At 35.6% G+C, this 15,209-nt stretch overlaps 1 protein-coding gene across 1 annotated transcript; it reads right to left on the reverse strand.

Moving 5' to 3' along the window:
* Positions 1-2,375: 2,375 nt before the first annotated feature.
* On the reverse strand, positions 2,376-14,951 carry Ccdc196 (coiled-coil domain containing 196). Its single transcript, XM_027929427.1, has 11 exons — positions 14,905-14,951; positions 14,650-14,802; positions 13,124-13,220; positions 12,352-12,402; positions 10,193-10,270; positions 9,945-10,003; positions 9,739-9,784; positions 9,146-9,205; positions 8,616-8,757; positions 2,801-2,859; positions 2,376-2,495 (listed from the first exon to the last, which is right to left on the reverse strand). Exons 1-11 carry the CDS (start codon positions 14,949-14,951, stop codon positions 2,376-2,378), a joined length of 912 nt encoding a protein of 303 aa, XP_027785228.1.
* Between the last annotated feature and the right edge of the window lie 258 nt (positions 14,952-15,209).

Here is a 15,209-nt window from a genome sequence, read left to right on the forward strand (position 1 = left end):
TAAGCCTGAGTGATGATGAATTTACAATTGAAATACTTTGAGAATAACAGGATTCATTTTTAAAGAAATTATAAGCCTCTAACAGCAAGTAAACTAGCTTAGTTAACAACCAAAAAAGTTGGGGGCAGATATTATACAGTAATCTAAACCCTTTGTAGTAGTAAAAATTAACATTTTAAAAAACATTCAAATGGTGCTCTTTAATCCAATCTTAAAATTAAGAATCTAAGACCCTTAGGTTAAACAATTATGTCAAGGTAGTCAGTAGTACAGTCAGATTTTATGTTCCTGTCTTTTGTCCTCCTTGCTCTGCCTAATTCAATTGATTTGGAAAATCTCAGGACTTCCAAGTCTCTCAGGAACTAAATATGCAGAGGTAGCTTTCTTGAAACAGAATGGGGATTACATATTCAGCTAACTGGGCTAGCAAAATATAAAACTAATCATGTCATGGCTTTAGAGACTTATTTTTGTAGTTAGGAATGGGATGATAATGTGTTAGACTGAAATATGAACTGGCTGTGGTGACTTATTCTGGCTCAAATAACTATGAGGCTTTGGACACCCTTTCAATGTATATGAACTCAAGTTTCTTCTTTTGTAAAGTGAAGGAAGTTGCTTACGTAAAATTCCTTCTAATGCCAAAAATTCTGTGATAGAAATGTTTTCCACTCGTTAAGTACACTTACCTTTAGAATTTACCTTCAAAGTACACATTTAATAAGGATTTAAATTGATGTTGGTAGAAAAAAGATTTTGCATTGGTTAATTGCCTTTACTTGTTACCAGAAAAGTATAAGAGATTCTGATGAATCTCTTATTATGAAGCATTTTTTGACAAATTAACTTTTCCATATTGAAATGAGATAGGAAATTAATGACAACTTTAAGAGCTGAAGATCTTAGGAGCTATAATGTAACTTAGGCATTTTACACAGGACAGGGCATCAAGCAGGGCACAGTGGCCCATGCCTATAATCTCAGCAATTTAGGATGCTAAAACAGGAGGATGGCAAGTTTGAGGTCAGCCTTGGCAACTTAGAAAGACCCTTTCTCAAAATTAAAAGAACTAGGAATGTAGCTTAGTGATAGAGTGCCCCTGGTTCAATCCCAAGTGCCAAAAACAAACAAAAGATACAATAATAGGGACATGGCAATTAACTTTCTATATTTTTATACAATATCATTTACTGAGCTCCTGTTAAATCCCAGGCACTGTATTGGTTGATTAAAAGGAAAAGATGAACAAGACATAATCCTGTGCCTCAAAGAGCCCACCATTTGGTGAGAGAGATATCTGGGTAAATCAATAATTGCAATGTAGTAAATTAATAATTGCAAGTAAGTGCTATAATAGAAATATGAAAGCTTGGAGCAATGATTCTCAAATATGGCTCACCCTAGAATTTCCTGGGAAGATTTTCTAAAAGACAGATGTTTTTGTAATGATTTAAATGACCTGGGGAGGTATACCCAGTGAAATGCTCTTTTTCAGAGCTCTCAAGGGAATGATAATCCACAGCTAGGATTGAGAATGACCAGGATAGAAGGGCACTAAACTCAGCCCTTAAGAAAAATAGGCAATGATCAATAAAACAAGAAGAGAAGAATCTTTAAGCTTTGTGCATGAAGATAATAAAACTTGTGGTATATCAAAGAAACGAATAGTTCTGTAGAGCTCAATATAGGATGTATGAAGGAAGTGAATGATAAGTCTGGAGAGGTAGGCAGGAGACAGAGCATTTATGGTCTGTGAAGGAATCCACAAAAACCCAATAAGGAAGTTAACATGATCTCATTTTTCTTTTAGTCAGAAAAGATAGCTTCAAAGGTACTGTGAGAGATGGACTAGAGGAATAGGAAGCAGGGAAACCAATTAAGAGGATATGGTAATCCAGGAAGGAAAGAGGGCCTGAACTGAAACAATGGTACTTGGAAGGTGGAAGATATTTGGCACATAGCAAGCAGGCAGAATCAACAAGGCAACTGGATGTGGTTGGTGAAAGAGTAAAATCAGTCTGAGGAATGTAAGTTTCTTTATTTTGTACCTATTACTCACTTGCCATTAGTGGATCTACCCAGAAGTAAATACCTCAGAAATAGACAACTCCTTTTTATGAATTTGAACTACATACAATGTGGTTTAAACCTAGAAATTTCAAATCCAAGAATGATGAAAATAATCAGAGACTGTTTACAATCCCTAAATGACTGAATTCCTGACATGCTTAAACTAAGCATCTAACAATTCTACCTAGATTGGTGGGAGGAGAAAGGGAAAACAGCAGTAAAACAAAGGTTTGAGAGATTTTAATTAACACAAATGGTTGTGCCTAGTCTTTAAATCTGTCCAAAGCAAATGGAGTGAAAGCCTTTTAATCCTTCAGAGCTTCCTTTGGCAGTGACCTCAGAAATAAGAGCCTCCCTCCTGCATCATCAGACTGATTTCCTTTGGCTCCTTGTTGTGCATTGTAGGTCTTTGATCCCAGAATTCTCTAAAATAGGAGGAAAAAAAGAGAGAGAGAAAGACAGCTAAAATATTGAGGACCCTGGTACTCATTTTGTGAATCTCCTTAAAAAAATAATAAATTAGAATGTATGCTAACAAATGCATTAAAAAGGCTGGGAATGTTGCTCAGTAGTAGAGAGCACTTGTCTAGCATGCATGAGGTCCTGGGTTCAGTTCCCAACACTACAAAAATAAACCAACAAACAAATAAACAAATGCATTACAAATATTTACCCCTTCTATCACTCCAATGTCTTAAATAGGGAATTTTAAAAAGAAAATAATTCTCACCACATTGAGTTCATTTCTGCCAGTAGTTGCTCTTCCCATAGTTGTAGTGCCCTTAGAACCTAGATTTTGAGTTGTAAGGCTATTAACATTCATCACAATATCATATAATTTTATTACTATAGGACTAATAGATATTAGTATTGTTATGAATTTTATAATTATTATTTCATAAAATAATTTCACCAAACAATATTTTAACTTTGGAGCAGTGGACCTCTTGTTTTCTGCCCACAGTGGGCAGCAACAGACAGAGGGATCATTTGAGAATGACTTGCAAGTTAAGCATCTTTGTAAATCTGCAAAATGTACTCTAATACAATATTTACATGAAGTGGAAAGATAAAACATTTACACATGTACATGTACTTGGATAACCCAGGCAGAGATTCCACAAAAATGGCCAACTGTGAATAGTAGAGAATGAACAAAAGATAAAAGTAGGGTGGGGGAAGAGAAAGAGGAGGCAAGGAGAATGACAGGCATAGGTTGAGGGGAAGGGAAGCAATAAAAGGGGGAAAGAGGAGAATTATAGGGGGCTGTATATAGGCGCCATGGTGAACTTGCCCTGGATTAGAGTTGCCAGACTAAAATATAAGACACCCAGTTTAATTTGTATTTCAATAAACACCAAAAATGTTTAGTATAAAAATGCCCCATGCAATATTTGGGACATACCGATACTACAAATTATTTATCTGAAATTCAAATTTAACTGGGTATCCTCTTTTCATTTACCAAGTATGATGGTCACTCTGTCCTAGATATCCTGCTGCTCCCCTGAGGGTGTGATGCAAATAAGGTGAATCTATTTTCATCTATTATGATAACCATACATTAATAAAGGTACAGTTTAATGGTTTTAATTTTCAAAATTTATATTTAGGGGAAAAAAAGGATTTTTATTCTCCCCTTGGACTTCTGTGAGGTTTTGTAGGAAACAAAAGAATGACCTTAGCTTGGAAATTAGCTGCATAACCTACTAATATTATAAACCTAACTCTGACATTCAAAAGGTTAAGGTAGCCTCAAAACTTTAAAAAACTATACTTGAGAGCAATACTATTTATCAAGGATCAAGATTTGAGCTAGCGATAGTTTTCCATCCCAGCCTTTCAGCAATTTAGCTCAACACTACTATTTTCCCTTCAGCAGCACCTGTCGAAGTGTATTTCAGCCATCAGGTAGAGTAACACTGAAGCAAACTAAAGGTTAAAGGCAGGAGGAATGACTTGCTTTTGGAACAGAAGGTTATAGAGAAAATAAGGGCTCAAGGGTGTTCATTTCCCATCTCAACAGGCTTTCATTTGAATTATAAGTGTAGGAGAATATCCACATCCAACCTTCAGGTTCTTCTTGAAGGAGAACCTTCTGTCTCAAAGATCCAAAGAAAATGCTAAGAGTTGGGGGCAGGTGAGAGAAAAGCCAGACTGTCAAAATCAAATATATTATCACAAGTTATATTATTATTGAAGATAAATCTCTTCCTTAAACACCAGCAGTGTGATGAGAAATTTAGCTGAATTTAGAGACTGCTTAATGTATGCACTTTAGAGGTGACTTCCAAAGAACACAAACTGCTTTCTTGACACCACAAAGGCCAGGAAGGGTCTGTCATGCACCCTGTGTCAAATTATAATTTTTTTATTGGCTGGGGAAGCAAATTCCTTCAAAAGTGAGCTGTCTCTGGAAAAGTCAAAAGGAAAGCCTTCACCCTAGATATAAGTAACAGAAAAATATTTTTCTCTTTTAGAAAACTAGATGATAATAGCATACTAACAATAAGATAGCCAATGGTAATGGTACATCCCGGGCCTCAAGGAAATTCCTTAGTAGAGATTGCTTGAAGTGTACATAAGTCAGTAATATTTGCCAACCAAATAGATCACTCCACTAAAACTCAGCCAACCAGCTCATCAGACAGAGGGAGGAGGGACTATTGACCAAGAGCAGTGGTGTAAAACCTTTTTCTATTCAGAAAGGCCTAGAACAGAAGGGCCTGTACCCTGATTTCTCTGGGAGGTATGACCAAAATTGCACTCCAACCTGTCTCTAATACAGGTTTATGAAATTCAGCTCATTTGAAAGCATAGGGAATGGGACATCATCCAAGAGCACTATCAAGTACTTAAACTTTAAATAGTCCTTGTACAATTGCCCATCCCGTGTTTTACTTCAGTATCCTAATTGCCTGATTTACTGTGGTGGAGAGAAACAAATTAGACAAGAATTGTGGAAGAAGTAAATAGACTTTTTTTTTTAATGGAAAGAACTGAAGATCAGAGAGAATAATGATAAGTAAGCGTTGCACAACAGAATACTGAGTTTAATTTAGTTTAATCAAGGCTGCGATTATTCATCTTGGTGCCACAGAGCATGACACAAAACATCAATAGGTTGTTTTCCTTTTTTTCATTATATATAAAATGAAAAAAAGGAATATATATATATATATATATATATATATATATATATATATATATATATATGAGACACATTTTGTCCTAAGAGTAATAGAAAGCCAGGGCCTTCCACAACTTTTCCTGTTTCCTGAATAACCACTATTTGTGGTGACTTGAAGCCTAGATGTGGTTGGTGCCACCTACTGGGAATAATTTTAAATTACAAATACCTCATTCCATTTTGTAACCATATTTTCTTTACCACAGAAAAATTAACCTTAGGGAATATGATTCCTCATTGGAAGGATGGTACATTAAACAATTGTTAAGTTTGGATTCAAATCAGTGTTTTAGGGATGGAAGAGGCATGAAAAATCACACATTTTAACACATAGTCCAGGAACTAAACTTTTCTCTAAGTTTGTTTTTGTTCTAGAATTCCTATTCCATAGAGTAATTTGTAAGGGTTACACGAAAATGAGGATTTTTCAACCTGGTCTATAAAATGTCATGGTTGTTTTAGGAAAGGAAAAAAGAAAAAAAAAAAGAAAGCTAAATGACTTGCCCAGGTCTTGTAGCTAGTAGATTTGAATAAGGCCTACAACTCATGTATGAGACTCTAAATCAGTACTTTTTCCATTAAATTACAACTTTTCAAAATCTGATGGTGAGATGATTTGAGGTAGCAATTTGGATAAATTTAGGAGGTGTTGGAACACGGCATTAAATACTAAAAATCACAGTGAGAAAATTGTTCCCTTTACATTGCTTTTAACTTGATAGCATGAAGAAGAAAGTTCCAAGTTGGTGCTGGTTTACTTTAAAATTCTCTATGTCATGCTAATTTTACTTTCTAATAAGGATAAAGTAGATCTCAGCTTTGAACATCTTGCTAGAACATTAAAATTTTGGGCTGGCTGCAGTGGTGCCCACCTATAATCCTAGCAGGAGACTGAGGCAGAAGAATCACTAAGGCCAGTGTCAGCAACTTAGCAAGGTCCTAAGTAACTTAGTGAGACCTTGTCCCATAACAAAAAATAAAAAGTGCTAGGGATGTAACTTTGTGATAAATTGCCCAGGTTAAATCCACTCCCAGGACCCACCCACTCCCCCCAATTTTTTTTCCTTAAGTGTACCTTCTATTATGGAAAACTATATTAGTTTTTCATTTAAAATAGTAATATACATTTAGGTTTCAAGGAATGCATTTATGAAAAAAATAAATCAGTGTAAATAGCAAAAATTGTGGAAAACACCACCACTAACTACTTCCCTATTATAGCACTGTTTATAATAAGGTCTTAATAAGGTTACTTTAACAATTCTTCCATGATGATAAATAATTTTTTTTTTGAATCAGGGATGAATCCAGGGGCACTTAGCCACTGAGTCACATCCCCAGCACACACCTTCCCCTTTTTTCAAAATTTTGAGACAGGGTCTTGCTAAATTGCTGGGGCCAGCTTTGAACTTATGATCCTCCTGCCTCAGCCTCCCAAGGAAGCTTGCGCCATCACGCTCAGCCTAATATTTCTTTTTAATAATCAAACACTAGAGGCTATAATTATAAATCAACATAACTAAAATCGAGAACTCTGTTAGATTTCAGATCCACTAGGGCTCTAATAAACCCAAAGATTTTATGTGTATTAGAAAATAAAACAGGAATATAATCAGTACTCGGTGAATGTAGAATCAGTAAAACACAGGACCAGTGGGTCATTCAGGCTGGGGCTACGTTAGTTTGTAGTAACCTAGCAGTATAGTACCCTATCTCTTAATTTTCCAGGAGTATAGGAGAAGAAAGAGGAAATATGTTGATCTGTAGGCAATTCTAGTTCAAATTGATTCTATGTTCTGTGGGCAAGGGGGAAATAAAACCCCACTGAGACAATTAAGTTGAATGGAATTCTTCACTACTTAACTAATCTGGGCTTGACTTGAATCTGGAAAGACATTTGAATCCTTGGCTCTGTGAATCACTTGAGATGACCTTTGGCTAATTTTCAATGAGGTAAACAGGGGGCTGTCTGTCTTCCTCATAACTCTCCTCTGTCTTTTTTTTTTTTTTTTTGTATCTTAGTAACTATATATTGCTTCTGGTTGCATTCCAGGTTCTTTCTTTCCAGCTTTCAGCTGTCAAGTTCTTCTCAAGACATAAGTTGAAAGAAAAGTATGTGTGGAACATTACCTGGAGTATAGGTAGTCCATCTATTCAGTTTTCTAGATTTTCTAAATTTTAACCAATGGATCAAGATAGAATGCTATGTGCCTGTACCAAATCATCTTAAGTTGATCTATCCTTTTTAAAAATTTCAGATTAATAATTTTTTATTATATTATGCTGAGGAACAGGTGATAAAAAACCTACGAATTTTAGATTTTTTAAATCATTTAAAAATATCATTGAAGATATCGATATTATTAGATATATAGGGTCCTGTCTTCATTACAATGATGAAATTTCTCACAGGTCTGAGTATCAAGAAAAGCTATGCTTCTCCTGAGCAATTGGTTTGCTGTTATTTTGTGGAAGCTACAAGTTCATTTTTTGTTTTGTTTTGCAAGGAATTTGGAATCAAATTTATAGCCTACCACTACCAACTACATAGTACTTCCATCATTATTTTCATTTATTTACCTAGTTTCAACTAATTTTCTCTTGCCTTTGAGTTATTCATCTAATCTAATTTATTATATGTGTTGTGTGTGACTTTTATAAGCCTTTTGAGCCTTTTATGGAATAAAACTGAGAAGAAATTAGAGACCTACATACTTACACAGATAGAAAATTGTCATTCCTTGGTTATGATTTCCCATTGTGTGTCCTTTTTAAAACTGCAGTTTTAAGTTCATATATACTTGAAAATGTATGAATTCTTTCCCTGGACCTCAGCATCATTCTTTTATTCTATTTTTTATGGAAAACTATATGATTTCCTGTAACAATGCCATAAATTACTTAGAGAAAAATCATTGAAACTCCCAGAGGAACTTCTGGATAAGTGAAACTCAACAACAGTTGTCAGATGTCTATCTCCTTGGCCTTCTGCTCTGAAATAAGAGAGTCTATTTCCTTTACATTCATGAAATCAAACCATTCTGATTTCTAGGTAAGGGGAAAAGATAGAAAACTAATATTTTATTGCATGCTATGTTATCAGCATATATTAAGAACATGACATATTACTTAATCTGTACAAAGAAAACAGTTTCCTCCAGAGAGAATATTTACCTTGGTACAAGAGCTTCTGAATAATACTAATAATGATGATATTGAAATAATTTATTATTATACCACTAATATTTAACTTACCATGTAAACAATGTTTTTCATTTTATAAGTAATGGGATCTCGATGTCAACAACAACAACAAAAATCCTCCAAATGTGTAACTATATGATACTTTACCTACCTTGGAACCCTGGAAGATTTAAAAATGTTTGCTTTGGTGCAAAATTCTGTTGTAAGTACAGTGATAATTTCAATTCATTGGCCTTCTGGTAGTTCTTCAAGGCTTCAATTCTCAGCTCAATCACTTTACCATGGAAGTCATTCTGAAAGAGGACATTTTTTCAAAACTACTCATACAATATTGATTTCTCTAAATCTATGGTTATCTGAATATTCTTCACCCAGAAATTAAAAAATAATATCCTCATGCTCAGTCTTTTAAAGTTGGGCAGATAGTACTTGTCCTCCTCCCCCCCCCATTTTAAATAGAACAAAATCAAGAATTTACGATGAAATACTATTTATTACAAGTTATTCAAGGTGAAGACAGAGATAGGTTACTTCAGCCATCTCTCCAGGATACATTCCTTTAGCAGGACAATTGGTAACCCAGGATGAAGGAATGGGTCTTTAATAATATAAAGCTATAAAAGCCCTTATATTGTATAAATGAAATTGCATCCCATGTCCAGACATTGAAGACCTTGGTACCTGAAGAATGTTGGCTTGTTCCTGATACTTGACCCATTCCATTTTCCTCTGTTGCTTTTCCTGGTGGAAGAAAGAGCCTCTGGGTGACAAAGTAAATTGAGATCAAAAATCAGTTTTCTCAATATGCTGTAACAACCTTATAGCAAAATTACGGTGTCATAGATTCACTATTCATTTGGTTTCAACTGTATAGTCCTCTTACTTGGCCTTCCCTGTATAATCCACTCTCTAAAATCTAAAAGATAAATGAATAGGCCATTTTTTGTGAACGAGTCAGTTACGAGATGATGATATACAAATATAATACTCTAAATGCATTCTCTAAGACAAACTAATAAGTGTTCAGACATCAAATAGCTATTCTAGAGTTGTCATTGTTGGTATAGCTTTTCTCACTTTGTCCTGGATAACATGATTTCCCACAAATTTGTCATGTCACTCCAACTCAAATATAATATCCACAAGAAGTGGATTGCTTATAAAAATTTGCATTGGTTCAGGAGTACACCATAGCTTTGGCAGATAACTGCTACATTAAAGATACCTAATTTATCAGCTCCAAAAACTACTATCATTCACAATGGTTGTACTACCTTCCTTATCTCCTTTACTTTCTCTGCAAATGATGTCTCCAGTTCACTCTTTTTTTTAAGAGAGAGAGAGAGAAGAGAGAGAATTTTTTAATATTTATTTTTCAGTTTTCAGTGGACACAACATCTTTATTTTATTTTTATATGGTGCTGAGGATCAAACCCAGCACCCCGTGCATGGCAGGCGAGGGCGTTACCGCTTGAGCCACATCCCCAGCCCCTCCATTTCACTCTTGATCTTCCTAGGTGATGAGGGGAATTTGGGAGCCTGGGATGAAAGAAGAGAACTAAAGAAATAGGAGGTCCCAGGAAAAAGTGCAATATCTTGTAGTCCATAAGATCTACTATACTCTAAAAGCCCAGATCCTACCTATCTGCCTACCCAAACCAGACCTGATTAGTAACAGGTTATTTCCAGCTATGTGGCACCAACAATCTTATAATTCCATCCACTTGCCTTTCCATCATGTAAATCTGCCCTGGTTTTTATCTGTGGTGTCTTTTGTTGATCATGGAGTTCTTCTGTCTCTAATGTCTGTGGAGAGACATTGTGGCAGAGCTTCAAATTAGCAGGAATTAATGAGGGAAGTGGAAAACCAATATGAATCAAGGCTTTTGGTTCCTGCCAGTCTGCAACTTCTCAGGGCCCAACTTGGAAACTGCACTACCTACCAAAGGTGATTCATAAGATAATGAGTCTTTCCCTTTGGTCCCTGAGTGTAATATATATATTTATGAATGAATAAAATTATATATATATATGTATATATATATATATTTATACATGTATATATGTATATATAAATTTTTACATATGTGTGTATGTATCATATATGTATATATTTAATATAAATTTATATATTTCATATAATATATTTTATATAATATCATTTATATCATAAATTACACACACATACACACACACACACACACACATACACGCACACATTTTTGGTACTGTGGATTGAACCCAGGAGCACTTTGCCACTGAGCCACATCTCCAGCTCTTTTTATTTTTTATTTTGAGACAGGGTCTTACTAAATTGCTAAGGCTGGCCTAGAACTTGCAGTCCTCCTGCCTCAGCCTCCGGAGTTGCTGGAATCACAGGCATGTGCCACCACACCCAGCCCAAGTATACCTTATAATTAAAAAGATACTAAATTCAACCCTTATTATGTGCCAACAGCTACTAGAACCTACTTACTACATTACTGTCACTAGTACATTACAATCATTCTTACTTAATCCACACAGCTCTTTGGGTACTGAATTTTATTTTCATTTTCATGATGAGAAAATTGAGACTTGGAGAGGTTAAATAATTTATTTAGGGTCACACAGCTAGGAAAGTTCAAAGCTGCTATTTGAAACATATTTATGTTCAAGCCTGTGTTCTTAGCCACTAGGCATGCTGCTTGTCTCCATTTCTCCCAAACTATAGATAGAGAAAGTTGATCACAAACTAAGGTGTATAGACATATGCTATAAAAAGTACTTTGGTAGCTCTAGAGAAGCTGGATTTCCATAGAATAATTGTGCTGGCACATATCTATCACAAAGACTCAAGAACTTAGAAACTAGAACTTCTCATAATTTATAGAAGTGATTTGTAACTGCTGCTGAGAAGTAGGAGCAGATCTTACTTCAAGATTCAGGGCTTAGAGTTATCCTGATTATTTGTGGAAAGGCGAGATGAAAAAAAGCAGTCAGCTCACACCACACACCTGTTTATGTCACAAGACTATCCACTCTTCCAGTTGCAGTGCTAATCTGTGAAATAACACTTTGGTTCCAAGGGCTAGTTCACAAATGTATTTCCCCTCCTGGTTTTCCAGGAAAAGGTCCTAATATTATTATCTTAAATAATGCATGATTATTGCAAAATCATATGGGCATTAGAATTAGGTATTCCTTTGTTCATTAATTCAACTTATATTTATTGATTCTCTTCTATTGTTCCAAGCATTGTGATATGTGTTAGGGATTTGGAAAATGCAATCAAGATACTGAAGGAGGTTTTATCCCAGAATGGGGTAAAGGGACAAGAAAGGAATAATAATAATAATACAATAAAAAGTAATAAGTTAATATTATGAAAAGTGCTACTGAAGACATGAACAGGAGGGTGCTCTTCTTTAGATGGAATAAACATGGAGGGCTTTTCTAAAGAGGTAATATTTAAACTGAGATCTGAAGAATGAGGATAAGCCAATCATAATAGCATTACAGACAGGGAGTAAAGCATGAACAAAGGCCAGAGATAGGAAAAGACCGTCACAAGGAGAAACCACAAGTCACCTGTAGGGTGATTGCATAGAAAGTATGGGGAAGACTTCTATGAAAGGAGACCAAGAGAGGTAGACACGAGCTACATTATGCCACAATAAGCAGGCTATAAAGGATTTTCATAAGAGTGACATGCTTTGACTGTTTTGAAAAGATCGCTTTGGCTGCTATACCAAAAAAAAAAAAAAAAAAAAAAGGGGGGGGGGGTGTTGAAATAATGCAAGGATGGAAGCAGAGCATACAAAAATGAGAATGGGGCCAGAGGAATTGGGGATTCTTTGCATTATGAACTGTAGGACAATACTTTCAAGAGATCCTTAGAGGCACACCTTGTTCCATAGCAACTCCATTTCCTTCCAAAGCATCTTGTTTTTCCTTTCCTGTTGGAGGGGAGGAACCAAACAAACAGAGACATGTGTTTGTCTAGTCATTAAATTGAGGTTTGAAGAAATTACTAAGCTAATGGTGGAAAAGGGATCAGGGACATAGTAAACCACAGAGAAGGCAGTAAATGGACCTAGCCCCAAATCCAGAAACATGAGAGATAAGTTTGATGATGGTGATGATGACAATGGTTAAAAAATGTTATTATTTCAAGTAATAACTTTAATTATGATATTATGAGCTGGTATTAACAGAAATAAGTTCCTAATACTTAAGATGTTCTCATCATAAGACAATTTCTCTGGGGCTTAGACCACTAATTTCTAATATTTAAGATACTTTTACATTGTTGATTTAATTTTAAAAGATTTTTTTTCTAAGACTCTTAGAGCAAATTATTTCTTTTCTTTTACTTTAATATGTATATTCTGTTCTTTAGATATATGAATGGTTAATGCGCTTATATCCATTAATGCATACATGAAAAGCTATTGAAAAGTCAAAGAAATAGAATTTTGCTAGCTAGTCTTTGTCCTTCCCAATAAACCATCTGACTCTCTTTGAATCACCTTGGACTTTCTAGATCAAAGAGATCAGAGTATTGAAGCATCAGATGCTGGAGATGAGCACTGTGTGTTTACTTCCACATCTGACAACAGCAGTGGAACTGAGCCCTGTTTAGAAAGCTGTTCCCCAGAGTACCCACCAGCCTCTTACCAGGTTCTGTTTCATCTCCTCTGCTTCTTTAATGAGGTCCATGACGGAGGATTCATCACATCCTTTCCCTGCCATGATTTGCCTCATGATCTGCAAACTAGAAGGAGAATAGACATCATAAAACATGCAGACCTTCCTAAAAGATAATATTAGTATTCTGCAACCAGCCAGAAAGTGCTCTACCACAGAAGTAATAAGGGGGCTGGAATCTTATGGGTTTCAGAAGTCCTTTGGGACATGGAAAGTCTCTGTAACTGGGACTATTCTATCCCTAATTTACATTTGCCATAGCTGTGTTCTCAGTAATGAGTTCTGTGCTCTTCAGTGCTCAAAACTTTGGTCTTCAATAGCCAGCAAGATTATTCTCTGTCACCTCAGAAAAATGTTTTGGTGTTATATTTCAGGGAGGAAGAAGCAGTTCTGCCCCTGTAAAGGAGGAGGTTTAAAAACCTGATGTCTTCAGGATAAAATTCCAGAGTTATTCCTTATCCCTTCTCTGTCTACCTCCTCCTACTCCTTGAGTTTCCAAATAAAGACATTTGACTTGTTGGGAATCCATATATCCTTGGTGGCCCCCCAAAGAATGCAAGCCATCAAGAAATTCCTAACAAAATCTGAATCAATATCAAGTCTCCACACTGTGAGAGAAGATGTTTTTTGAAGGCATTGATTATATTTCTGTTCCTTGCCCTTCTTCCTCCTCAGGTCTAAGCCTTTGTTTCCGTTGCCCTGAGAGAAGTCTGGTGTTGTAAGTAACTCGTAGAAGCAGCTGGTGCTTGACCACAATTTTTTTGTCTATTTTTTTTTTAGTTGTAGATGGACACAATACCTTTATTTTGTTTATTTTTTTTATATTATTTTGTGGTGCTAAGGATCGAACCCAGTGCCTCACACATGTTAGGTGAGCACTCCACCTTAGAGCCACAACCCCAGCCCTTTTATCTGTTATTTGTTTTCCAAAAGTCTAGGTTCCTCAAGAGGCTTATGAAGAGGGTGTATGAAGATAGATCAATTGACATGAGATTTTCTAAGGCCAGAAAGGAAACAGAGTTTGTGGGTCCTAGGAACAGTGAATGTTGTAGCAAAAAATTATGGTTTCCTCATATGTTTACAGAGGCAGAATCCTAATCCGAAGGGCTCTTAGGCTCAGAAAAGATCACTACTCCACTGCTTGAATAGAAAAAGCAGAATATTTTTTTCTTAAAATGAGTTTATAAACATGAACAAGGAAGCTATGAGTCTAAACATGATAGACTGAAGCTGTTGAATTCTGTTACCTGTTCCTTGAGTAGGCATTTTATAGAGGAAGAGTAACAACTGTAGCCTCATGAGATGAGAGTTGATTTAATTTTTTATTTAATTTTACCAAAAAATTAAGGATTCATCTTCACCCCTTTGTGATTACATATTCTTTACATTTTACTAGACCTGTTTGTCCAAATTTGAAAACAAAAACAAAGCAATGTAAATACTTATTGCTAATGTTATGGAGATTAAATTCTCCAACCTGAGTAGGGAGCCCTTACCTTTTTTGTTTTTCCTCCAAGTTAGACATTAACTTCTGGAATAAGAGGTTGTTCTTATTTTCTAGAGGTTTTAACATATCTAAAAGTTCCTGCTTCCTCAGCTTTAAGTCCTCATTCAATTCCTTCAAGTAGTTGTCATCTATTTTAGAACTTCTGTGGGAAGAGACATCAAATAATATTTGTCTTTAGCCTGGGTTAATCAGACTCTCCTTTCCCTCCTGGGTAGTTGTCATTTGGCTTTTTCCAAACACTCACCGTTTTGAGGACAAGTAAGAACCTGAGTAATTTGCACCACTTGTCATCTTGAAGGGAAACTTCTACTTTAATAATAAAGAGGCCTTCTTGAAAATATGTGCCTTCTTTTCCCATCCAGTTAAGACATCTTTTGGGGGCTGCTGTTCTTGAAACTCCTGTTGCATTGGACTGATTTTAGTTACAGTTTGAGGTCACAATAGCCCTAAGACCACAAAATCAAGAGGTCTTTTAAGTAGCACCAATGGTAGCTTGTTGACCAAAAAACTTAACTACATCAGATCAATTTTTGTCTTTAGCTTTAGACA

The sequence above is a fragment of the Marmota flaviventris genome, chromosome 2 (genome assembly GCF_047511675.1).
Source record: "Marmota flaviventris isolate mMarFla1 chromosome 2, mMarFla1.hap1, whole genome shotgun sequence".
Lineage (NCBI taxonomy): Eukaryota > Metazoa > Chordata > Mammalia > Rodentia > Sciuridae > Marmota > Marmota flaviventris.

What these genes read in the sequence shown, in the direction of transcription:
- Ccdc196 (XM_027929427.1), bottom strand. Translation starts at nt 14,951, where the DNA reads ATGACAAGTGGTGCAAATTACTCAGGTTCTTACTTGTCCTCAAAACG. An exon ending in CAGATTTACATGATGGAAAG is followed by an intron (nt 10,004 to 10,192) that starts GCAAGTGGATGG and finishes CTTTCATCCCAG; the next exon opens with GCTCCCAAATTCCCCTCATC. An exon ending in AAGTAAAGGAGATAAGGAAG is followed by an intron (nt 9,206 to 9,738) that starts GTAGTACAACCA and finishes TTCTTCCACCAG; the next exon opens with GAAAAGCAACAGAGGAAAAT.